Source organism: Columba livia, chromosome 3, assembly GCF_036013475.1.
Source record: "Columba livia isolate bColLiv1 breed racing homer chromosome 3, bColLiv1.pat.W.v2, whole genome shotgun sequence".
Classification (NCBI taxonomy): Eukaryota; Metazoa; Chordata; class Aves; order Columbiformes; family Columbidae; genus Columba; species Columba livia.
The window spans coordinates 17,181,365-17,209,180 of record NC_088604.1 but is presented as its reverse complement, the minus strand read 5'-3'; the positions used below and the strand labels follow the sequence as shown (position 1 = coordinate 17,209,180).

General features: G+C 37.4%; 1 protein-coding gene across 1 annotated transcript in view; it reads right to left on the bottom strand.

Moving 5' to 3' along the window:
- Positions 1-462: 462 nt before the first annotated feature.
- Positions 463-27,816, bottom strand: part of MBOAT2 (membrane bound O-acyltransferase domain containing 2) — a 93,842-nt gene continuing 66,488 nt past the window's right edge. The window contains exons 6-13 of the mRNA XM_065059556.1: positions 21,483-21,537; positions 20,467-20,650; positions 14,105-14,297; positions 10,631-10,734; positions 10,223-10,287; positions 5,355-5,487; positions 2,779-2,930; positions 463-2,205 (exon numbers count right to left, since the gene is read on the bottom strand). Of these exons, the coding sequence (XP_064915628.1) occupies positions 1,983-2,205; positions 2,779-2,930; positions 5,355-5,487; positions 10,223-10,287; positions 10,631-10,734; positions 14,105-14,297; positions 20,467-20,650; positions 21,483-21,537 (1,109 nt within the window). The 3' untranslated portion in view covers positions 463-1,982. The remainder of the gene's footprint in view (positions 2,206-2,778; positions 2,931-5,354; positions 5,488-10,222; positions 10,288-10,630; positions 10,735-14,104; positions 14,298-20,466; positions 20,651-21,482; positions 21,538-27,816) is intronic.

Here is a 27,816-nt window from a genome sequence, read left to right as displayed (position 1 = left end):
AAGAAACCCTAATGCCATTCCAAAGAGGCAGGTGACAACTACAGCCCCATGGTAAGGGGAGGTCTACTTGGGTAATCAAAGTAAGGATTTAGGAATCACACTGGGTTTTTTTAAAGATAATACAACAAACATCATTGCCCATCTAAACAAACTCATCCACTTCCAGATTTGGTTCCTCCTTTCTAACTGTGTAGGTTAATTACTACTAACCTACGTGTATGAAAATGTAGTTTAACCTCCTGGGGTTTTAGGCAAGGAGCCCAAGGCCAGACACAGAACTATCACAGCAAGGAAACAGCTCTGACCTTACTTAGATCTGGTTCTTTAGAGAAAGCCAAAAGTATGGAGACTGTTTTTGCATGGTACTATCCCCAAAGCTGAGGACCATCGTTGCACTTCTGGTACTAAGAATATTCACCCCACTAGTGCCAGATTATTTGATGAAAAATTTAACGTTCAAAATATTATGACAAAATTTTTCTCATTCATTTCTAGGTTATTAATCAACAAGCTGCATTATTTTTCTCTGGTAGTATTTTGTGTCAGTTTTAAAGCTAAAAAAACCCATGTGGATAAACAGTTTGTGTTTACTTAAAAAAATTACACGAAAATACAGAATATAAGCAATTAAAATGTAGCCCTTTAACGGTAGTACGCTAGCAGGGAACATCATCACAATAAATAGTCTGGAATAGATACAACCACTGCATTATTCCCTTGACACACTCCCAAAATTCAGTAAGTCAAATATTCTGAAGGATTTCTTTCTTTCACTGTGTTACTCACAAATATGGTGTGAACATTGCATCTAAAATTCTAATTTAAAGAAAAAGTTTTTTCTTAAACTCATCTACTTCTTGGGATAAAGGGCCATCAGTTATCAAGCATACAGAAATTGGTTCTGATAGCCATTTCACATTTGGCTACCTATGCGCTAGAGCTCAAGGTAATTTTGGTATTTTGTACTGAAAGGAACATTAACTATCTACCTTATGCCTGGGAAATCAAAACAACTTTAAGTATTAAACACTTAAGTATTAAAAATCTTCTGTTGTAAAACAGTTCTATTCTAGAACAAGTGTTTCTGGTATTTGAGGGTAAAAACACACTTTCATTGAAATCCTGGTGCTTGCACATTGTCTTCTGTGTCCCACTGCTGTCTTTCCTTCGCTGGCTGCAAAGCCCACGTGGCAGTGTTTCATTTTTTTTAGGTACTTTAAAGTAAAAGAAACCTACATTGGAGCTATGAAGCCCTGGAAAAGGTGAACCTTCAGGTGTTTTACTTTTTTTTAATCCATTCAGAAGGGCTATGTGTAATTATACTCTTTATCAAAGAAACCTAACTATAATTTGGCATCAGTAATGTTTACAGTTCTGTAATGTACTGTAATAGTTTGAGATACTTTAAGAAAACCCTCCAAATACTGAGATGCTTATTGCAATTCCCTTCTAAAGATTCAAAAGCCTTCTAATGACTTCACATTTCCTATATTTTTCTTCTTTATAGCGTATAGTGTTATATATTTCAAATATGCTTTCCACATAAAATCAAACTTGAAAACACCCACTTAGAAACAATATTTCAGTAAATAGAGGGTTTAAGGCAAGTCATTCGTTTGGAAAAATTCATTTCCATTTGTTAATCCTAGATTGACACAATTTTATTCCGCCCCATCAGTGCCTTGGGATACACAACGTACATTCAGCAAAGGGCACACATATGACCCTATGGACATACGCTGCAAGTCCTGAGTGCCCATTGAAATAATGGTAATATCTTCATATAAGGCGTGACCCACAGGGACATGGCATGGGAGGGGTTAATTTGTTTTGTTTCCAGTCTTGCTATTGTATGTGATTTTCCTAGGTAATGCATTCTTTTCTTACTAAACATCTTTGCAAACAAATACAAACCCCTTTAAAAGGTGCTAAAATGGGTTTCTGAAAACATACAAAATATATTCATCATAGTATTTCCTCAATCACTGTTTTAATGCTTGATATCTGCAGGTTATTTCTTGTTTCTGACCAAAACTATTATTTGTTGTGGAATAACTGTTCTTTTGCAAAAGATTTTCTTCTTCTAGTTTTCTGGACCACAGAGGCTGGACACTTTCATGCTTTTTACTTCCTTTTTGAGTTCTTTTCAATGGAAATACCAACAACACCAGGATGCTGGCAATATGAAGACAGAAATAGCAGGAACTAAAAAAGAAACAAAAATAATAATTCAGTAAAACTCTGATCACTCTTACAGGATGCTTAAGGAATAAGCTGTAAAAACCTACTTGCATACAATAAGACAGAAAGACATTTGTAATTCCTTTAAGAGCAGTCATAAGAGGGAAATCAGAAATGAAGTCTTCCCTCACATTGCTTAGGGCTGTAACAGAGATGTAAATGAAGAGAAGTCGGCTTTCAGCTTCTTTTCACAAGTTAACTTTTGGGAAGTCATTATCTAATCTTGCTATAAAACAGTTCTCGGACGTACAGGAATCTCAAAGGTGCCCTCTGTTTTTGTTTATGGTGAGTGCTTTTGTTTGTTTGTCTCTTCCCCTGCCCCGGGAAAAATAAGCCTATTATGACAGGAAAATGAGAGTACTTTATGGTTTCCAACACACAACACGAACTATTTTTGAGCACTAGAACAGAAATACAGTTTGTTCAGCTAACAAATCCATCTTACAGTTATCACTAGAAGAGCTTCAGAAATCTTATGCCACAGAAAATACTTCTATTCCAAGTTAAAGAAAAAGGAAACAGGTAGAATGTGCTTACCTGTAAAAGGTGAAAGAGGGTTTTACAGAGAGCAGTACAAACGGCACAACTGTGTAACTTATTGCTAGTTGAGTTGCCATCCATGTTATAAAATCATAACATAGTTTAACAGCAGGAGATTCAACAAAATAGTGTCTGATATTGTTTCTTATCTGAAAAAACAGATAATGGTAAGTTAGCTTAGGGATAAACTTTGAGAGCTATCTTAAAGTGTTGGTTGCACGTCTACAAAATTCATAGGATGAATTTAAATGCTACAGTTTGGTCAAGTATCTTTGAACTATTCAAAATGCCCATCAACTTCAACAGCAGTCAGTTGAAATCCCTGCCTTTTAGGATAGGGAGCTTCACCCAGCACAGGAATTTAAGAAGTTAGGAATTTAAGTAAATGAATCCACCCCCTCAGTCCCATGCAACTTCAGACCGCTTGTTTGAACAAGGCAAACACACTATTCTACCAAGCCATTCTGTAAATATAGTGCTGGAGTAAATGAAAGCCAGAATGCTTCTATTGAAAGCTTCTCTACAGTAAGCCATTTTCAAATACTTGCTAATCAGATATGTTTTAGGAGAAGTAAGAATATACAAAATATCAGTTCTAATTACATATTTCAGGAGCCTTAATAACAACTAATATCAAGTGGGACTACTATAAAATGACTCAGTTTCCTATGCTGAATCTTCTTGTACTCATAAAATTCTGCTCAAACAATGGAATATCAAAGGTATTAAAAAAAAATCCGAAACCCGCATGAGTTTGGGTTCAGTTTTATTTAAGTCTTCAATTAAAAATACTTCAGTAGGTCTTTACCCCTCCTTCCTTTGACTGAACTGTCACCCTTGCTGACACTCTTATTTGCTGCCAAGCCAAGATGGGCTCAGTTCAGCCTGTGTGTAGCTTCATATCTCAGTTGCCACCTTCCAACCACCTCCACTGAGGCCACGGTCTCCGGAAAGTTACACACCGGAGTACACAGTTCAGCTTCTGCAACCTTCATTTTCTTTAGACCTCCTGGTTCTAAAGAACATAGCCAAGGCGGTTCCTGCCAGTTTCATTCTTTACATTAAAAACCTTTTTTACCTTTCTCGTGCATCTTACCCCAATTCCCCTGTACATACCACATTCCCACTCAGCCTTTTTTTTAGTTAAGCTAAATAAAATAAGTACTAATAATTCCAGCCACATACTCTTCATCCTGCCATCTCCCCCCCAGTTTTCCCCTATGGTTACACACAACGACTTATTCCCAAGTTCTGTAAAACTTGGGTGAAGTTTCACGTAATTTCCTGTGGAGAAATCTGGTATTTTAGGACTTGAAGGACAACTTTTAAAATAAACCTATTAACTGTCCCTAGTAAACACCTGATCGTGAAACAGGTAGTGATTAAAGGGAGTAAAACTTGTTGAATACACGCTTAGGCAGGACAGGAGAAGAAAGTGTGGATTCAGAGCTGCCACATTTTGCAATTAAAGGCTAGTAAAGTTAAATAATAAACATGCTGAACTACCTCTAACATATCAGTTAACATTAAGTACCTGTTAACAGAGAAACTAACAATATTTTTATTTAATAGCCTACCAATTGCTATATATGAAATGTGAACACACCGCAGCTGACTAGCGAAGCCCAGGACAAAGTGCAGTGCGAGCACTCCTGATTCACTGGACTCACCTTTTTGGGGGAATACAACAACTTTTACCTGTGAACTGTCCCTGAACCTTGGCTTTTGCACCAGCCTCTGGCTGATAAATGTCGTAAGTTCAGTGTGATAGAATCTGGAAAGGAGTAGGGAGCTATACCTATTGTAAAGACAGGAGTCAGTTCTGTCAAACAAGGACGATACCCACATCTTTGCAAAGAAAGAGGAGGAGCGTTTGGTTTATTACTGTTAGTAACAATCTTAATGTGAACTAACACCTTCCCTTAGCTATTATAGCAACAAAGAGCAGTCTGCTTCTTTTCTCATTCTCCTGGTTCTTTCAAACAGAGAAGCAATCTGTTACGCTGCTCTGCACTGACACCTAATTTGTTTGTTCCTCTTTCCTACTGAGTAACTGATAAACCTGCCTCTGTTCTTATCTTACGCAGCTTTCTCAAGCAGAACTGTGAGACACTTCTTGGCAGATTTGCTGGTTCCATATGGTTCTGAATAGCAGCTACAAAAGCTTGTTAATGTGACTGCACTGCTGGCTGGCCAGTTTTGAATAGTAACTGCACTAGAGATTTTTATCTGCTGGTTGAGAGGGAGCATTCTTTAGTTACCATCTCTACAGTAGTACTGGACAGAAATTAGGGAGGGGGCAGACTCCAGAAATATATAGTATTGACTCCAAAATTTTAAGGTACTTGGTGATTTTTTCATCATCAGAACATTTTTGTAAATGATCCTAAATAACATCATCCTGTTCAGCATGGCATAGTAATACATGACTGCTCTTATAACTAAAAAAAGTAAACACCACTATCAGACAGACTGTGTATCAACTGTAAAGTGTATCTTTGGATTACAAAACATGAACAATTTTCTTTTACAAAAATTATTATTATTGAAGAAGATACTTGGTTGGTACTTACAGCTCGTGCTGCTAGTGTCATTAGTACTCCTGTTAAAAACGTTAAATAATATCCTGGGTAAACGCCATGCCAGATGGCAGAAAGGATGAAGGTCTGGATGGTCGGGCTGAAGGTGGCTCGTTCATAGCACACTCTAGCAAATCAAAGACAATTCAATATAAATAACACCAGATAAATCACCAACAATCTTCCCAGCTACCGTTTATACTTCTGGCAGTTTCATCTCTAACATATCACTTGCAATGCAATTGCTGTTTGCTATTAATTAATAATGTTGCCACTACATTAGGATTTACAAAAAATATTATACTTAAAGCTATTCACAGCTTCTGATTTAACCCCTCAGTGCTAATCTACACTCAGTGCCATCACATGTGGTACTTACAATGACATGATAAACAAGCATCCGAAGATGGTGGTTGGTGTTAATAAGGAATCTTGAACCATCCAAGAACACATCTGAAAAGCTACACTGGAAGGCACAGACTGCCCGACAAACTCTTGTGGTGATGTATTTTTCATAAAATGAAATCAGCTTATAGGAGAAGGGGGAAAGTAACAACTATCTTCAATTTTAAGTAATAGAGACTACAGCTGAAAATGTGTCTGTGTAGGGCAATTAGGTGAGCCTGATGATGAAATTACAATTAATGACTCTAGAGATGCAAGAATATCAAATAAGGAGGATGCTGAACTCTGCTATTTAAAAATAGAGACTCTGAATTATTAGGCAAGGTCCTACAGTAAGGAATTCTAGAAGGAAGAAGGGAAAAAGGAATCCAAGAAAGGCAGTTTCTAGAAGACAACATTAAATGACACAATGACAAACCATCATGATGTGGAAGAATGATAGGAAACATGGTAAGGTTCTGATATGGCTTCATCAAGAGTTCTTTAATGTCTTTAATGATCTGAAAACCAAAAAGTAATAGGAAATATGGAAACAGATGCACACTAACATGAAGCAAAAATAAACAGCACAAGCATGCATGAACACAAATCCAAGGCTAATATACAAAAATGAGTTCTACCTAAAAAAAAGCCGTAGACAGCAGTATGTAAAAAGGTTTTACACACACATAGCAAGCAACAGAGAAGAGAGTGCACATCTGTTATTCCAAGAAGACAACAAACTAATGATACAGAGGGCTGAAACATTCACTGCTAATGTAACTGCTACAACTTCCGTGTATACAAAGGTTGCTGAGATCAAATGATGCAGTCAGTGTTAAAGAGCAGAAGGTAAAAAGGCAGGATCTGAATAGGTAAAGATCAAAAGTGTATTTTGCTAATTTAGTTTTTTCAAGTCAAATAGATGTTGTGAATTTTATTGTATGAGGTCTTTAGTGCAGGGTGCCAGCACAGCCCTCTCCTCTTGCCATGGGGCTTTGCTGACAATGCCCATTAAAATGAGAACATGAGGCTAAGAAGGGTGGAGGTGCATGCATGTGTAGTACACAAAACTATCTGAGGACATTTGCCTAAAATAGAGCACCTCAAAGAGGAAATCAACATTGGCTAGATGAAACAGTAACCAGGGAATTTCAAAGAGACTTTTGAGGTAAAGAATCTTGTCAGCCTAGAAAATACAAAGGCACTAGGAACATGTGTAACAAGTCAGGGAGACATCTTGGAGCAAAATTCTAGCCATGAAAACCTGACCTGGCAGTGCCAGAAGTCAGCCCACCAGCATCACAACCTGTGTCTCGGCCAAGACAGCATCCTGCCTGGCAGACACCAAGGAGGGGGACAATACATGGGGCACATTGTCCCTGCAGCTGCACAGCATGAACTCGTTACAGGTCTTACTAACTGGTGTGTGAATGAGCAGCATGGGGTAGAGCTGGAGCACCCACGTCTCCCCCAGGCAGGGTGCACAAGCAGGGGGCCCACGCTCCCAGAAAGAGGAGTGGGATTGTGTCCCATGGACACGCAGTGGGACACACAGTTCACATGTGACTGTATGTGCCTGTGCTCTTTTTGAAACTCTTTGGGATTAGTTACAGAAGAACATTTAGAAATGTTTATTAAACCAGAACATTAAACATATACAAAGCGTTACCTGTTCTAGTACTGATACTAATTCTGAATGTATATTTCACTGACTGGTGGTTAATTAGGTCTCATCAATAAATGGCTCCAATCTTTACTTGTTTTAAAATACTTTCACTAAGCAACTTTCCCTTGCAAAGCATTCAGAAGCTAGCAAAACTAAATTAACTAACCAAATTACAGCTATATCAATGCAAGTCAGATAAGATACATACTTGGAAAAAATAATCGGGCTTTAATTTCAGAAAGCGAAACGCAAGCCTAAACTCCTCCATGGATTTGTCAATAATAAATTGTGTTGAAGTGCTTTCCTTGACAATCCTAAAAGCAAACTAAGTCATCATAACAGGCTGAGAAAATGTATTCAAATATGGGTGGTTCAGGTTATCTCACCCATAATTTGCTCTAGAAGTGGGAAGATGCATTAATTGTTCAACAAGGTACTGCCTTTGGTCTCGTTCTGTACTTTTATTACTAGCTTGGGTGGTAGACTGAGGAGTATGTTTTTCCACCCTGCTTTCCCTTCCTTTTTTGGGGGGGGGGAAGGGGGGGCCAGTGTGGAGGAGGTGGTAGCAATGAAGGAGATTGGTGTTGTTTTCTTAACATAGAGCACTAGAATCCAAAATGACCTTGACAGACTTGAATGATGTTCTGAAATCAAGAAGATGGTCCACAGTATAGATCATCTAGTAAGAAAAGCAGAAGATAAAAAACAGTCCCCGTCCCTGTGACATTACTGAACAAGTGTAGCTGAGTACAACTATGAATCAACAGCATGAAACACTGTGTATCAGCTGAGCGTGAATCAACAGCAGCTTGCTGCTGCAAAACAGACAGATGTAATACTACGATGTATTAGAAGTAGTGTCATCTAAAGGAAAGAAAGGTAGTTAATCCACTCAAACCATCCAACTCTGCCTGTAACATGCCAGGGAAAGGCCTTAGAGGTCTCAGCAGAAATACCGTGTCTGCTGTAAGACGACAGGCAGTTTGGAAAGATGCCAGAAGGGAGCAACAAGAGCCACAGGGGGTTCGCAAATATGACCAAAGACAACATGGAATTACATGTTTTCTTTAGGAAAAAAAAAAAAAGAATGAACAGGCTGAGGGGAAACATAACAGCTTCCCCAGTCAGGAAACATTATGATGATAGACATTGTTGATATATACTACTATGTAAATATCTATTTTAACTTGCATGCTTCTAACAATAATACCTTTGAACTGCTGTATTTTGTGATCTACATTAAATGTTTATTAAACTTCTTTATGATCGGTAGATCCATTAGCTGTGGTTTACAAGGGGTTCATTTTTACACACAGTTAGGGTTTAAGTCCTGTAATTCTAACGGTTCCGTTTCTCTTCAGACAGTAGCATAACAAGAAATGCTGTTTCTGGTGTTTCATGTGAGAAAAATGACTAAGATTTTAGATATTTCTGTGAAGAGTAAACAAGCGAAGTATTAAAAGCGGATGTTTAAAATAATACATGAGCTCGTCCTCTATTCAAACTGCTGTAGCATTGCAACTAACCAAATGATTGCTAATACAACAGACACTCTGTACCACTATTAGGGTGCTTATTTATAACCATTAGAACAATCTTTTACTTGCAACAAAACCTTAAGAAAATATCCACCCTTATTCCTTTCACTGTGGCAGAATCAATATGGATTCAGACTATCCTTAAAGATTGTTCTACAACTGTTCTTAAAAATATTTATTAAAGGAGATGCTTTAATTTTTCTTGACATTTTCTTTTAATGTCACCCTGAGCAATTGATTTTCATTTTTTCTTTCAATTCTTCACAGAAATGTTACTCTTTGCCACTAAGCGTTTTCACTTAGAATCGTTCTGTTTAGGAGATTTGAAAGTTTGTTGAAACACAATCTTTTCCTATTAAGTTTTAATACTGACAAACTCCTCTAACTAAATTAAAATGCATGTTTAAATAGCTTACTTGCTTTATTAAATGATACATCCCAATACCTGCAATCATGCAATTCTTCCTTGCTGACTGTCCCAGTAATAGATTCTATTGCCTATTAAGACAACTAGAAGAATCACATAAAATTCAATTTCCATTTTTAATTTGGTCAGAAGAATATTTAGGGAAGGAATTATGGAAGAAAGAGAATACACTGTAAAGAAATTTTATGGAAGAAACATCCTGTTGCCAGCCATCCTAGAATAAGACATAAAGTCCCCTGGGTAGTCCCAAGATAGGGGTCTCAGGTGAACTTGCACCTATTGATAAAACATCAGCTACACAGAGAATGGGAGAAGGGAAACAGCAGCCGCATACTATTCAATAACACTTTTTTACTTTCAAGTTAACACAAAAAAGCAGTAAAAGCAGAGGGATTTAGATCACTGGGCACTATACCCATTTACTAGACAAGGAAATAAGTGCATCTGAGGGATATTCATTTGCAACTTTTGTTGACAGCACATTGTTTGATATTTGCCATGTGCTAATTAGGGAAGGAGTGCAGAAACTTGTCTCACAGAATGTATGGAAGTTCCTGCATCATTGTGTGGCTAAAAATAATGCAGAGCTTCCCCAGGCCAAGATGTACATTTTGTCTGCTGCTCTCAGCAACACGCACTTTGAATGCTAAGCAAGGAAAAAAGAAAAGTCCTAAAAGTCCTAAATTCAGAGGCTTTAATTCAAGTACTACAAGAAGAATGTTCCATGCAGTTGCTAAACAACTGAGGCTTTGTGGAATTTTGCTTTGAATCTTACATTTTCTTCAAATAAATATTTATCTAAGAAACTTCAGTGGAGAAAGGGTTTCCTTGAAACAATAAATACCTTTTAAGCCAAAGAGCTGTTTGGATATTCCAGTTATCAAGAAACATCTTGAAACTTGTTGAAAACTGTAAAGTAAAAACAAATTAATTACTTCCATATTGTAAAGTGTTACAAAATATTTCAAAATTCTGACACAGAAATTATTTTAAATTAAAAAAAAACAATTTTGTGATAAGTTGAAAAAGGTATTTACCTAACTAATTAAAATCACAAAATATTTTGGAAGTCAATTCACAAGTAGAACATGTTCAAAACAGCCTCTCTTTTCCATCCTTTCCTAACGACATGGGTGAACATGTCATTTTTTACTTAGAACACACTATCACAAAACGTGCAGGAAAATGTACTGAAATGACAAGCAGCTATCTACATGGACACTTATTTTACTTGAAAGAGCCAGAAACAAACCTCTATTTGCTGGATTCTCAGATTTGATATTAGATCCCAACGTGTAACTCCATTTTTATCATAGCCTCTAAAACCAAACCCTGCTGCATTATTGATTGCATCTGCTGCAATGAAAGAAGAAGAAATAAATTACAAACTGCCTGTATTACAAATTGTACATCACACAACATGTAGTCTGTTCAAAACATTTATCACATTTTATGTTTTTTTTTTTTTAATACTGAGGATCACTGTATTAGACACTTGTACAAAAGGAAAATAATGCAAGCAACACAAAAACCTTGTATAAAAGCAAAAGAATGAAAGGTAGCGATATCTACTGCACAGTACAGACGTTCCTTCTCTCTCTCACAGATTTGCTTGAGCGATCTGACAGAAAAGCTCAATGAGATGCATCAAGACTGGTTGTAATGATTTGAGAGAGCAGCTCAGCACTGAGATGCAGGTCTTTGGTCTTCGTTATGCAGAAACAGAGACATTTAAAGCATAAAGACAGAAATTGATGATTGGCTTCAAGCAGGTGCATGTTCACAGCACCAGGCGCTGAGCAAACCCAACAGGAGAAAACAGTCATTTACTAAGCGACGCAGAGTTTGTCAGACTCCCACTAACAGCACTAGGCCGCTGTCAACACCACTTTGGAATGTGAAGTGTTTACAGTGCATGGCAAAGGTCAAATAGTTCAAAGCAAACATTATTTTCCCAGGAGAAAAAGCTGCCACCATCATCTGGGCGATGCAGGAAAATACAAGCGATCTCAGGCTGAATACCGCCTGTCACTTCAGTCACCACCTTTGCCGCAGCTTTGTTAGCTCAGGCACTGAAATTTCCTCGGCTGTACTCATCAAATTAGGATGGCCACATACAAGGAAACAAGTTGTTTTTTTCCCAAAATATTGCCTCTGTTGAGGCAGGTGCTTGGCTGCATGCACCCAAACATGGACGCACATCCACGAGGCATTAATCCAGTTGCGTATCCATTTACATGGGTAAATAAGTGACCATGGGGAGAAGAACGGGGAATTACTGGAGGGAGTCCAGCAGCAGGCTACAAAGATGAATGGGGCCTGGAGCATCTTATGAGGAGAAACTGAGAGAGCTGGGTCTGTTCAGCCTGGAGAAGAGAAGGCTCAGAGGGGATCTCATCAATGCTTATAAATATCTGAAGGGTAGATGTCAAGAGGGTGGGACCAGACCCTCTTGGGTGGGTGCCCAATGATAGGATGAGGGGCAACGGGTACAGAACGAAGCACAGGAGGTTCCATCTGAATATGAGAAACTTCTTTACTTTGAGGTGCCAGAGCCCAGGAACAGGCTGCCCAGAGAGGCTGTGGAGTCTCCTTCTCTGGGACATTCAAGGCTCACATGGACACATTCTGTGCAATCTGCTCTGAGTGAACCTGCTTTAGCAGATGGGTTGGACTAGGTGATCTCCAGAGGTCCCTTCCAACCTCAACCATTCTATGATTCTATAATGCCAGCTCCTCTGTCAGGCCACAGGAGGCCCAAGGAACTGGGAGTGAGGCAGGCACAAGGCTCTGCAGAAGCAACACAGATCCAGTCCTCTACTTCCAGGACATGAGCCCTCTCTGTTAGCTCAAAATCCATCTGAAGTGCTGTAATTAGACTGTCACCTTTTAAATTATAACTAGCAAGGCAACAGAAACTGCTTGGTTTTTATTACCATATTAAAAAGAACTTACTTTATACAATAGCAAGATGTAAGACATTAATATCTTTTGCATTTTCCTTTCTTCTCAACATCTTTTTCAAGATATTAATCCAAAGTGGTTGGAAAGTAAAGGAAACAACTGACTCAAACACTCAAACAGTTCCTTTCCTGAAGTTCAGTTTGTCCAGGTGTCCTCTAGTCCGGAAGAGGGCTCCGTGACATTTCATTTAGTATAGGGTAGTTTATAACATTTTTAATTCCTCATCAATAACCCTTTCAAAAAGCATTTTTGAAAGCAATGAAATTTGCTATTACACATCTGATATCACTGCTGTCAACTTCAAATATTAGATAATAATTTTATGCTCAATTAGAAACAGCTGAATATATGAACTCCATAATCCCCTTGCTAGCCAGAGTACATAGACTACAGCTAGCGTAAAAACTCAATTTATTTACCAGCATTTTAGTAAATATTCATTTTAAGTGTTTAATTTTATTAACAATTTTTTTTTCTTAAGTGCCAAGAACAGCAATATACAGCTCAAAAGCATAACATCCATTAAAACTGGATGTAAAACTTCACATTCTACTCATATCATTAGAAATTTAAATGGGATAAAGTGCAAGGAAGCAGGTAAAAAAAACATATTTAGCAAACTGAAAGTAGAGAATTGATACAGTTTATTTTCTTCAGTATTTTAGTAGAGGAGTGGCCGTTCTATGCTGCTAGCAAGTGGATAAGGAGAAATCTATCTGAAGTATTACAAGGAAAAAACCAATGAGGATTATTCATTTTTCAGATGACTCCTACTCTTTTACAGACGATGATACTGGTGCATAAGAGCACAATGTTCAAAATTATTTCATTCCACAACAAGCCCCAGAATTACCATAGCCAGACAAGCTCAAAGCACTTCATTCACTGACCAGGAATGAAACCAGCAGCTGTAAGTGAGTCACGCTGCGCAGCTACACTGAGGCTTCCTTTATTGCATTGTTTCCCACAGATTCTCTCTCCAAAGGGTTATGAAACAAATATGTAAAACTGGAGAGGAGGAGGAAGCTGATGAAATCTGGTTTGTGAGCCACTTCCAAGATGTCAGCTCTTGTGTGTGTTTTGGGTTTGTTTGGGTGGGTTTTTTTCATATAACACCAAGTGAAAAGCAAAATGTTTTTTAAACTGTATCACCTATTCAGTGACTGGGTGTTCAATTAGAATTTTTAGGAAAAAAGGCTAAAACTGAAGTGTCACCCATCAAATTCATAAAATTTTAATGTGAATGCCATCTACTATGATATATGTGAATTTCAATACATTGATTTTTCCTTCATGTTTGAGTAACCACAGAAATTACTGATAACTAACCACAGAAAGAGGCTTAGAGTAACTTTTCAGATATGCCAAAATCAAAGGGCATATAAAAATTAAAAAAAAAACCCAGATGTTGTACATCTGACTATTTTTACTAAAACTTTTAAAAAGCAAAAAAGCCATTGCTCATTAACACACTATCACTCTCCCAAAAACCCCATGTTTTGCTCAGATTTATTCAGGAGACCAGTGATCTCATTTGCAACTCAGATACAACACTATGCTTAGATTTATGGTAAGTTTTGTTTCTCAAAAAGAGACACCATTCAATATACTTTGACAAAACCTCATAATACTTAAATGTAATAATGTTTTCCTAAGGCCTCAAGAGGGCACTGGCACTTTTTAATACGTGCTTAGTGTGCCTCATCTCAAATGCAACTCAATACATTTTCTTTTACAGAGATATTTGTGTAGATATACTTACCCAAAGTCCATGCAAAATAATACTTGGGTCTGGCAGCCATAAGAGATACGTATAGGTAGAAAAACCTCACAGGCCACGATGCTGTAGCTCTGAAGTGATCATCAACGTTGTATTCCACAGGCAAAGTTTTTGTAATAGTCATGTGGAAGAGTAAGGACAGTCCACAGATGAGAAGTTTCTGTGCCACGGCTATCTGAAAAGTTCAAGATGGGAGACTTTGTCAGCCTCATTTTTTGTTTATCTTCCGGAAACAAAGGCAAGTGATAATCTTCCTTCCCTATACGGATGTGTATGTATGTCAACTTTTCAGTAATATATACTACTTCAAAACTTTAAACTAGTTGGTAACACTTTAGAGGGGCTCACGGGATATTGTTACCTTGATTAAGTTGTGAGCACCACTTCTGGCAAACACAGCAAATCTCATCTGACTACAGTGAGTCTCTAAAAACCCTTTTAATAATGGGAACATCTTTTGCAACTCCATTATTTTTTCCTTATTTCATTGTCAAATTACTGACGCAAGTAAGTTGTTACAGCATCATAACACAAAGCATACAATGTAGGACACAATGAGTACAGTTACTGCAGAGATTCCAAAACCAACAGCAAAGCTTCAGTTCACTTTTGGTAATCTTTGGCATAATGCAGTTCAATTGCTGCCCAACCCAATATATCAATCATCTCTGTTAGATTATTACACAATATCTAAATTCTAAACCAACTGAAATACTGAATAATTTATGAATTTACAGCCAAAATACCTCAGTTTTACATAGACCCGTTTTCCCAACTAGAGCGATCACGCTACAAAGGGCCAAATGATATGCTCACAGACATGTAAAAATACATTGTTCAGGTAGGGCCTGGACTCGGATTTTCTCAAAATTCAGTTTTTCTATAACCACCACACTACAGAGTATGTATTTTTAAGAAAACATTTCTAAGGTTCTATTATAAAATGCACAGAGCAGTAATGCATGACATTGACTGCTTTAAGCAGCGAGTCTCATCCGCACGCCAAAGTGCAAGTTCTGTGCAAGTTTCTAAGTTAATGTATTAACCAAGCACCTATGAAAATCTGAGACCTAATACACTTAAATGTAATTTTCAAGTTTGGAATTACATTTAAACATTAAAATTTTAATTTACATTACAATTCTACAAATGCTAAACTTGGCAGGTAAACAATCAATCGAGCTGTTCTTCTTTGAAGCATCAGAATAAAAAGATAACCACAATCCTTTTTCTGTCCATCTTGCTTCCATTATACCTGGCCAAACTTTTAAAGATAACATCTCGCCTTCAATTAAGAGTGTAGCTTTACATACCTATTTCCAAAATAAAGAGTAATTCTGTTCCATGATACAGAATGGAATATTAAGCGCCCAGCTGAAAACACGGATTTCTGTGAGACACACAGTATCCAAGATTCACCCAGGCACACAGATGTGGTACAAACTGATAAAACATTAGACTTCGAAAAGCTGTATAAATGGTGAGGGTAATTTTGGCTATTGCATATTTTTCATGAGGCTCATCTCAGATGATACTTCAGAGATCAGAAAACCCAGCTAATTAAACAAACCAGCTGGATAATTAAGGAGGAAACATCCTATTAACAGATAAAGGTGGTGTTTAAATATTTATTTCTACTTGCTTTCTAATAAACTTCATTTTAATATTTTACTCTATTACAAGAGTTCAAAAAGTAAAGGGTATTAAATTTCTAAAAGCGTTCCTTTGTTTTTCTAGCAGGTATTAATCCATCTCTTTCTTTACCAGAGCAAAGTTCAGTTGGCTTAAACTTCTTAAGGAATTTAAATTGAAATGACTGTTCAGAAAACCAATTATAGTAACATTAATGAATCTTTAATTTGGGTATGCAATATATGATACATGCAAAAGATGGATATTTGTAAATACCAAAAGGCTTCATCCCAAAGTTCTGAAGACAGTTGCAAGGATTTAACGTCAAAGTCTAAACCAGAAATTAAAGTCATGTTCAATTTAAGCATGAGAAATACTATTTATAGGTTGGAAACATTAACAGGCTACTTAAAACATTAATATGCGACTTAAAATATAAGCACAAACATATCAAATAGGTGTTTTCCATGTGGAGATCTCTATAAAGACTCAAAATGCATTTTGGCAACTTATAAGCAACACTACCTCTCTTTGAAGGTTTGCTTTTTGCTGCTCTCACTATCTACCAGTTTTTCTGTTGGTAAATTGAAATCATTAATCTGGCTATTCAACCCAAAATACACTTGGTAACTCTCCAAGGTTTTTAACTAAATCACGGACTTTCAAAAACATTTATCTTGATATTTAAAAATTAACTCATACAGGGTTCTGCCCTAAATTACACTTAAAAACTAAACTCTGCAGACTTCAGTTTGTAGTTGTAGCAAAAATACTGTAGGAGGAAGGTGGTTTAAGTAACTTACTATGTATTCAACTGAGGTATCTCTACACTACTTTTTAGCAGCAACACTTAGATGTAGGGACAAACGCAGCTACATCCAGAAACAATGTGACGATTTTTTGTTTTTTAAATTATATGACTTCACTTGATAATTATAAATCCCAGAAGCCAAATCAAATATGCTGATACCACTTACAGGGATCAGTATCAGGTATATTGGTGTCCTTAGCAAGCAGCGATGGAGATAATCTCCTGCCATTACAAAAACCAGTTCTGAGACTGGTTTAAACAGTTTCCAGCAGACAATCCAAACACAGGCTGCAACACAAAGCAGCAGTGCTGCCGTCTCCTCACCTTGCCTGCGTATTTTTGCTCTTTTCCTTCTAGTGAGTCAGATCAGAAAAGCAAATGAAGTGAAAAATGTAGCTTTTGAGGGGTTTGCCTTTTTATTTTTTTAAATGACAGATTATTTTCAGACTGGATCAAATGATCTGAACCAGAGCACGACGCAGCGCAATGCGCGTTAGCGCTGCTACACTGAGCAAAGGACCCAGAACCCACAGCCAGCACGTACCGTATTCAGCAAGAGTTTATACTTGGCCTGATCTAAATAGATGATTCAACTACAGCCTGAGGCTTGGCTATAGCACTCCAGTTTCAGATACATTTATATGGAAACAGAAGTCCTTACCTGACACCAAAATAATCTATAGTTCAATTACCTACAGAAAAGTATTTGGTAGAACATTAATTCCCTTCCTATTGCTTAATTAACTAGGTTATTGATAAAGCTCTGCTAAGATATAAATGGGTAATCACTCGATTGCAGATGCACAGGAAGGTCGGTCAGTTTTCACAAGGATAAAGTAACTCCTTTAGAACTTCAAAGTTTAATTTCATACCCTCTTTAAAGTTTTCAACGTATCAGGTTGAAAAGTAACACCTGGCTATTGTGGAATAACTTAAAAACCGCACTTCGCCAAAATACCTGTTCTGTTAAGGAATTAAAAGAACTCAAAGTGCAGGACAACTGATCTTGCACAACGTAGAACATAGAATTTATTTTACAACAAAAAGGGAGAAAAGCTTGGCTAATTTAGCTTTGATGAACAAAAACTGAGCATATCTGTATAAAAATATCCTATATGGCCAACATTGGGAAGGTAAAAGGGTACTTAAGCTAAAAGATAGTGCCAAGACAAACCCAAATGTGCATTTATTAGATGGGAATACAGTTAGGTTGAAAGCTGGATTCTGAATCAGAGAAAGGAGTTCAGGAACAGCTTTCTAGTTGAAGCAGTAACAGTAAAACAGTCACTGAGGTCAGGAATTGTATAAATATACTATTGTATAAAGATGCATAATACATATAAATATATACCAAAAAGTAGAAAAGGATCTTTTAACCTTTCATTTGAATGAATCCGTTATTCTCCTAGGTTGATAAACAATCAATAAGGAGCTCAATATAATATTGAACTATGTTCAAGTGTATTATTTTAAGGAGGTTAGTACCTCAGGCAAAATTACAGGTAATTAATTAAGCAAGAACCTTATAACCTGTAGGAAGAGTCTGCATAATAAGCAAGAAAGCAGATACCTGCTGATAGGAATCTTGCATTTTAAGGGTAGCCATAATAAAAAGAAACTTACAAAGACAGATATTAATTTCTGAGAGGTGACACCACTTTGAGCACCAACAACTGATAGCTTGCAAAAAGGCACAATAGGAGGGATATAAGAAATAGGTTTTAATATGTTAACTTGATTCATTTAACATGCAACGAACACGGAATACTAAACCAAGTTAACATCATGCAGTCAACACACAGGATAGAGGAGGAGGCTGGCATGAACTACTTTGGTTGCGTAGTTATACTTAACAAGAAATTAAACTTACTGGAACTCAGCTGAAGGGTATTTTTTTCACCTACTACAGTAACGTTTGCTGATCCCCATCACATTTCATTTTTTTGAGTTACCTAACATTTTTTTTATTGAATATGAGAATCAAGGAACAAATTTAAAGTATTAATATGAAGTTAATGATATTTAACCATTCTTCTAGAACAAGACAATGAATGCTCTAATTGATGCAGCAAATGCAGTTAAATTATATCATCCATATTTCCCCAAAAGCATACAATACTCTCTGGTGTTATAAAATGCAGCCAGATTTCTCTAACACCAGTTGGGAAATGAAGTATCAACAGCATAGTGAGCTTCTCTTTATTTTTATGTCACAAGCTAATGCAGCATAAGTCGCAAAAAGTTTCAAGCATCTTGAGAGCAATTCATTTTAAGGAAAACTGCTTACCTGAAAGAAGAATCCATCACAGGTTTACACTGAGTTCTACTGGCTTTGTTCAGATTGCTAGCTAGATTACATGGTAAAAAGCTAGGAAGTCCTGCCAGGCAACCAGTAGATGCGTGTCCAGAAGCACTGATACTGGCAGACTTGGTTAGTTCCATTTATTTGCAATAATTTTACTACAATATTTTTCTGTAAAAATCAGATTGTAGTACATAAGATGCGATGCCTGTGCTGAGTCAACACAATGTTTAAAAACAAAATAATCCTCTGGCATGTTGTCAATCCAACACACCAGTGTTGGACCAAATGAGTATGAGGTGCTAATCTATGCCAGGAGACAGGAGGTCTCTTTGCCCTTCTCCCTTCCTGAGAACTTGCTCCACAGGACACTTCTAGGAGCTCTGGTACTTAACCAATACAAGGAGAAGTTTAAAATGTTTTCACCCTCCAGCCACTAGTTTACATTCCTGTGGTGCAAGTTACTACAACCACACAAGATGGGTAGAACAGAACGTGCAAAGAGTCCACATCCACATTCCAAGGATGGAAGTGGCTGGAGATGACACAACTGATTGGGAAGTGCTCCCCATTAGCCCAGCTGTGGGGAAGAGAACATCCAGATGGTAGGACGTGACAAGCAGCTATGCATGGGAGTGCCTTCATCTGCCCCAAAAACAGCTGGGGGCCCACGAGATAAGCAGAAAACAGGTAGTTGGTGCTGGAATTAGCAAAAGCTATTGATCTGAAGTGTTCCAGCCAACTCCACGGTAATTCTGCTTTTTATGTGTGGTAATGATTCTGTAAGGCACACACAAATTTAGAAGTCTGTTACACTCCTATTTAAGAAAACGTGAAAAGAATGAAAAGATAATATTCAGTACCCAAGTGTTAAACTAATTGGATTAAATTTAAAAAGCAACAAGCTTTGGAAGCTTTTAATTCAGGCCATACAATATCTCTGTAAGGTATGATCAACTAGACTTTGTTCTCTATGTATTTAGTCTCTTTTCCAATAAACAAAACAAAGACAAGAAATATGCTGTATGGATTACTAGCCACAGTTTTATGGCTAGTACATCTTTTATTATGCCTGCAGATCAAAATCCATCTTTTATACATGAATAAAAGCAAGAAAAATGAAACTATTCGTGTTTTTCAGCTTGTTACAAGTTCATGCTTTGTACTTGCTGCAAGAAGACACTAAAAAACAGTCGAATTTGAGAATGTTCATGGAACTTCGCTGGAACTTTAAAGTCTCACCAGCTTTCAAATGACAAAACACAAATTTCGTCCTTACCAGAACTTTTTTTATGCACCGTATATGCTTTGAAGGAAACATGCTTGAGCTGTTTTAATTTAAAGACGGCTTTTTACCATATAAGCTTGTTAGGAAGCTCCAATTTAATTTGCTTTTATCCACAAAACCCAGACTGGAAACCATGGAGAAAACCTGCCTTAAAAAAAGCAAGTATTTAACTTTTTGAACAAGGAACTATAGTGTTGATGAACAAACTCCAGATAGAGCTCGAAAGTTACACCTGTAAATGGAGAGTGCAAACCAAGCTTTCCATGCAATGATCATGTAAGCATCGGCACTGCAAGAGTCATACACCTTACATTTGGAGAAGGATCCGTTTGCTCATATTTTGTATCTTCTTTCCCATTTGCTTCAGACTGTTGCAGTTGGTATGATCTGCCTTCAATGAAAGTAATATAGTCTTTGTAAGAGCATAACGGGCCTGCCAGGATACCCATGAAATTACAGTTGTAACTTAAATACTCCAGTAGACTTGGCATGCGTCTGTAATTCAAAGACAAGCAGCTTGTGAGATGGAGTGTGCAGTTCTACAGAATTTCCACAGTAGGAAAAGTCATACCCCATGTCATTGCTTACTCTAACTGCAGTAAAAACCACATGCAGAAAAGCAGTTTGTGTGTCTTTCGTAATCACAGCTTAAAACATTCTATACATAGTATTTCCTTCCAATCCATACTGAGCATTTTCAAACACATCTCCTGAACTCTGGTGCCTCTCTCCTCGCTCATTAGAGGTGTTTGGCTGAAGCTGAGCCTGGGCAAGGAGAAGGAAGGGTGTTTCCCTAAGTGCTTGTTCAACTGTTTATGTTTTCTTTTTTTCCCCCTCAACAACTGAATCAGTAAACAAAAGTTTGTGTTAACTGGCAATAATTCCAGTTAAGGAAAATTATTCAAGTCAAGATTGTTTTGCCCAAGACAACATACTATTTTCAAGTCTCCTGAATAAAGAGAGCAGAAAATGTAAGTTAAATACTGAAAAACAGAATTAAACAAGCATGTTCTTTCACCAGCTACTTTATATGTGTGCTAAATGTAAACTAGTCTCCCGTCTGTTATGGCATTAATTTGCATAGAACGTATAGAACTCCGAATATTTTTCTTAAAAAAGTATAAAAACCTACTTCTAGTGATATATTCCAGGAAAACAGATGTATGAATTAAGCTACAAATATAAAATACATGGATCTGTTTTACATGAGTTTGTAAACTCTGTCCTGAATGTGAACTGCAGCAATTCCACAGGGCATTAATAAAACAGAGAAAACAGCAGCTCCTTGCATCCCCAAGACCAGAGTCTGAGATGTCGGGAAGCCTACCTTACAGCCAAGCACCTCTGCGATGGGGTCAAATCTTCATTTTTCCGAAACATTCCTAGAGAAGAGAACAGGAAAATGGAAAAATAAAGAAAAGCTAAACCCCACATGTTAATTAGCATTTTCTTTACTCAGAGCAGTCCTCATGCTGCAATGTAATTTTTTACGTCCCCAAGTAATTTCAGAGGTATTATGTCACAGAATATTTTTGCTGGAGTCAGATCAAACAACTCTTACTGTTGACAAAATTACAAACTCTCACATCCTCAGTTATGTCCAACAGTGCCTAATCCTGAAATCACATGGATTTCAGGAAAGCATTAAGAAGGTTGTAATAAGTGTTGACAAATACAATTCCCTTACATTGGTTAAGATTTCAAAGTCTGCAGGTTTTAAAACCCTTTATTCCCAGTCCTGGAGACCAGACAAGTCCCAAACACCTTTCAACATTCCAGTAACCCAGGGATGTTACACTAGTCATTGCACTTTAGACGTATAGTATGAGCACAGCCCAAGACAGATTTAAGCAACTCAAAACTTAAGGCAGAGCTGAAGATGCTGCAAGTACAGGCTGTCAACGAGGTCCAGCGAAGCAGGCACAAATGTAAAGGGTGCTCAAATCTTTCACAAGCAATAATGAGAAGCTCTGACCTCTGCTAACAGAAGAGGAACGATCAAGTCCAAGTTCCGCAGCAAGACTGAATTTACCTTCTTGCCATATGTGGCACTTTCTGAAATGCTCATGGCCTACCCCTGAAAAACAGGCTTCAAAAGTTGTACTCTCATAAAAGACAAAAGTAAAAAAATATGACCTGCAACACTTGAAATTATTACAAAACACACCAATTCAGGGGCACAGAAGAAGCAGAGCTCCTCCTTTCAGACAGCCCAGGTTTACACAGGCCAGCACTGCTTGCCAAAGTGACTGCTTCAGCTCCTTCTCCAGCCTCTCCACTGCTCCAGACAGCAGCAGCTGCATCCATGCCCTGCCACCCTGCTATCCCCATTTGCAAGCTGTCTTGGCCATAACAAGCACTAAAAAAAATATTTATATGAGCATAGCTTCTTAAAGGAGATGAAGTTTACGGAATCGCACTTCAATTATATTCCTCCCTAGCAGTGGCTAAACCCAACAGCCAACTTCCAAGTTTGATGAAAGAGTAGAGGTAACATAGATATGAAATCCATATGTGCTTTATGAAAACAGGTGGTTCTATAGAAGATCCTTCTCCACTCACTGAGAGGTTGCCTTCAACCCTACCGCTTGATGCCAGTAAATCCACAGAGGGGAGCCCTAACATTTGATCCAAGTGTAAGGAGAGTTTCAATTGGAGCCAAATGTTTTTTAGGGAGCCAAATCAGTCAGGTTTAAGACAAAAAAAGATTTTGGGTGGGGGAGAGAAGTCAAATTTTGTTTAATTCTATGACTCATGGAAATACATGTTATCTGAAAGGAAAATAAGTCTCTTGTCTTCACATGACTCCAGGAACTGTGACCTATACACACTTATGACTAAAACTACACATTTAATCTTCAACAAAGCCAACAATATGGAGGGATTAGAACTTGTCATCTCCTCTTCTCCAATATGACCTGGAAAAATACCTTCCTTGGTCCTGATCCTTCTCAGTGGAAAGTCATCCCCATTCATACCCACTCAAGGCAAGAAACTGAAGGACAAAGCATCACCCCTAACTTCATGCAGGCATTTTCTTGTCCCCATCATTACGTTTTCACATCAACTCCTTGGTGCTACAAGCAAAGTTTTCTGTTCTGATAACTGTATTGAATAAAAAAATGTGGGAGAAGCATTTTGAAGGTCCTTTAACCTTTAAGGCCACAAGATCACAGTTCTCAGGTAGTCTCAGAATCTTTGAATTTAACACAAACTTAAATTGAAATTTAAAACAAAGACTCCTATGGATAAATGTGGATCACATGCCATGACTAGGGAAGCAGCCCGTACAGAGCCTTTGGTCTCCCACAGCACATGCAACGCAAACCGACTGGAGCAGGAGCCTCCTTCGCTGTTACATTCCATGAGTGTTTTACCCTTCAGTCAGAAAGAGGAAGCCGTCAACAAATGTGTCCAAAGGAACTTGCGTAAAGCCAGACTAACTACTAAATAAAGGTTAATGAGTCAAATGGAAGATTTCACGCCTTTATGCGATATGAAATAGGAGAAAAAACCTCAAACCTCAAACAGAATAATCTAACCACTTGAATATGACCTTTATTTTTGGAAGGGTGACGAAGAAAGAACCAGCATATTTAAAATGGGTTCAAGTTATGTACATACATACACGAAAAGTCACTTGAGGCCTAAATAACCTGGTGAGCAATACACTTGCTGTCTCAAACATACCACATGCAAGTCTCCATTAATTTTTCATTTCCCTATCTCACTAAGATTTCCCTCCAGTCAAGAGCTTCTTCAAAGTCAGGTCAGTAGCTTTCCCTTTTTTTTCTTTCTTAAATGTCTTCTCAGCTCCTTGAAGGCCCATTTATCATATTTACATAGCACGCAAGAACAAGGAAATAATAAATCTCTGGCTGTGTCACACTCTTGAAAGCTTTCAGGAAGCTACTGTTAACACTTTTTAATTCATAGAAAATACACACAGAACAGGTGCTCTTACATTGACACTTATCTAATATGACATGAACTAATATATACATTCAATATTGCCCAGGCAGTGTATCTGCCCATGGGAACAGAGGCCTCATAAATCATAACTGTTCCCTACCTGCTACATGTTGGATATGAGGAAACCACACTTGAGCAGCACGCTGCTGCTAGAGAACTCGGGAGGGTTTGTAACCTTCCTCTGGGATCAGGAGAACTGCTTTCTCCTGTCCTAAATCAGGAGGCTACTGCAATGGTTGCAGTTCTTAGCTGCTACCAAATCACACAGTGAGGATTAGAGAAAATGGGGTTTATTAAACATGTTAGAGAGGTGAAATCATTTTGTCACTCAGCAACTATAAGTCGGTTTTCTCATCTGTAAAGTGGGAAACACTCCTACGTTCCTTCCTCGGTAAAAGAATTTTGTAAATCATTGGCAACAAAATTTATCCCCAGTGGTTTAGATCATGAGGAGGCTGCATCTTTTAATTCCTCCTCAGGAGATCACATCCTAACAGTAACAAAATCAACATCTAAGGTACACATCGATATCCTGCCACATAGGCTTTATTAAAGCATATTGTGCACACAACCATGATCTCACTACAATAATACAATGCTTACTATCATCATAGTACTACCCCAGCTTTATGGTTAATCTGCTTGAATATATCCACCTTTGTATTTGCATGAAATCTGGCTAATAAGTAACCACTAATAATGCTTCGACATAAGATTATATTACATTAATAATACTTAAACATGGAGATCATATCACAGGCTATGCTGTAATTACAGCAAATTTTAATTTGAGGTTCTGAAATGATCACCAGCTAAACCCAAATGCATGCTGTTATTAAATTATTTTAAGACCTGAAGAAGACAGACAACAGTTTAAGTTGCTACTAGCACATTGGCAGCAACAAAAGCAGACAGACACAGATGCCAGCTGAGTAAAATCGCAAACAAACTACAAAAAGCAAGAAAAATCAGAAGTCTTGCTATCCAGAGAGCCGTGCAAGCAAATGTAGGCCCAGAACAACACCTGAAGACTTAGGAGGGGAGAAATACAACATAATTCCTTAAAACACTAATGACACGTACTGTAATCAAAGTGATTTGGTAACTTGTATTGAAACAAGAATGACCATGCTGTCACTAACACAGGAGGAAGCATTTTAAAAATATATATATCTATAGATACAGATCAAGAGACAATTGGAGAGAGAGCATTAAAAAAAAGTCTCCTAGACATAAGAAGAAAGCATTAAGTTACTTAAAAAGAAATTAAAAATACACCCCCACACCATGGCAGTTTCACTGACATAATTAACAGATTAATTAGAAAACAACATTCTTGGTTAAACAACTGCAACTTTTTTGCTGTACTACCAACATTTATGAAGTGAAATTGGGTCAGGATGACCTATCAAAAATTCTTAAGAGTATGTAGTTCTACATACCTAAGCAAACATTTCTCTGTCTCAAGAATTGTTCCATTTTCTCTTGCTTATGTTTTCACGAAGCAATAATCCAAATACACTTTTAAAAATTAATAATAATAACAATAATAATAATCGGCCTATTTGAAATCAGAAAGGTACACTGGTAGTTTATGAGGCCTTTATTTTCATAAATGTAACAACATTCTTGACTGACCACCTCTCGCTACAACAAAAAAAATCCACTTAACTGCAAAAGCTGGCCAAAACACAGTATGTTCCTTTTTTCCATGGGTAATCCTGGTAATTACTTGGTAATCCTGTTCTGGTTTTGTAGGTATTTACTTAAAATAAATTTGAAATATCACATCTAATGTACAGAAATACATAAGCTGGTCAATGCTTCAGTACATCCACATTTCCACCCTTTAAGCCAGAGCAGACCCAAGGTGCCTGCACGCCTGTAGAATCATGCAGTGTCTTTCTGCTGAACGTGGAAAAGTATTTGCCTTTGAGAAATGTAATAGGCAGAGAACCTAGTTAACCAAAAATAAAGAAGAAACATTTATATCAACTAAATCAAGAAACATTCTTCAATACTTCTGACACTATTACATTGTTCAAGAATAGCTAACAAAACCTTTACTACCAACATAATAGCAGGAACTGCAGTTTGGATGGGACTGCTCGTTAGCTGGAAACCAATAAGAAACTTAATTTGCAAAAAAGCATTGTCTTAAAAATATCTCAAGTGTATGGTGCAGTACCACAACCTGATGGGGCAGGTAGGAATAGATAATTAAGACCACAGCAATTAATATAGTGTTTGCACATTAGATTCTCCAACATCACCTTCGTTTCTTTTTTTTCATCTCCTTCCCATTTGCCATGTGTTTCTTCCATCTATTGAAGTGTCTCATACTAGACATAGACTAAACTTTTATTATTTTGCAGGAGGAAATAGGGTCTAATAGCCTATTTGGAAATCTTACAACTTCGTAATAGTGCAATAGGAATATGAGGAAAACCAGCATGAAATAATCCAACAACTGTTCCAATAGCCTGCTTTTGAAGCAAAGTAAATGAGACCTAAAATAATGGTGTAAGACTAGCTTCTAACTATGTTTTGCCAATATATCACTCCAATGAAAAGGCAGAGGTAAAAAAAACCAACCCTCTGAGTTGCATATTCATTGTGCTCCTTTGAGTTTTCACAGTAAATGCAATCCCTTACCAGGTGAGCATCAATGTCGACTCTATTGCTTTTAAAAATGGAGAACGCCAGATACATAGGAGGAAATAATAATTAGGGGAAAAAAAAGCAAGCAGTGTTCCAGGAAAAGCACATTTAAAAATTAGCAACTACAGAGCTGAAACCCAAGATAGGAGAAGGGTACACACAGGAACACAGAGGGTTTTTGTGGTCAGAAAGCATGTGAAATAAGCCCCTGGGAACCAAGCAGCAGCTGACAGAAGAGTGCTATGGTTCTGGTTTCTCACCTGTATCTAGCCACACATTTTTATGGACAAGTGTAACATAATAATACGAAAAAATAATTTGGAAGAATGAGATTTTATGTTTAGTGGATGGCTATTACATTTTAAAATGACTTTTTCTTTGAAGTTTTATATTACTTCATGTAAATTAGAGAAAAGAAATCCAAACAAGGTTGGAACAAGCTGTGAGAATTTTTTTTTCCCATTAAATACCAAATATCAAGTCTAACATTTCCTAGTTTTGGTGGCTTAATCTCTTGGAGATTTAAAATAAATACATTACAAGCTCCAGAACTTCAGCAGGCTATGAATATAAATATTTGAAGAGAACTAGAACTGAGGTTAGGTTAGGACATGGGTCCTTCTTGTAAAAATCTCTGAGTTCATGGCGACTTGCAGCAAATGAGTGAGGCTCTGGGAGGATGAGTGGGTTATTAGCAAAAGAAGCAGAATGCTGTATGAAATCAGGAGCTCATGAACTCCTCTCCCCTTCTAAACATTTAGTACCTTACAGCTATAGCTGCAAAAGCTTCTCTACTCGCACCATCTCTTAGCTAGAAATTCCTCGTGCAAGTACAATCCTCCAATTTACAGACCTCCTAAACTGCACCAGCAGAAATGATCCCTCCTTCTAGAGTAACTGCAATGCACCTTTCCTTCTCCAAAATCGGCTAGTTTTAAGTTTGATGAAAAAAGGGACTCCAGAATATAGGATCCGAAGTACAAAAAAATTTCCTTTTCTCCCTTGACTCTGTTTTACCTTAAAGTGTT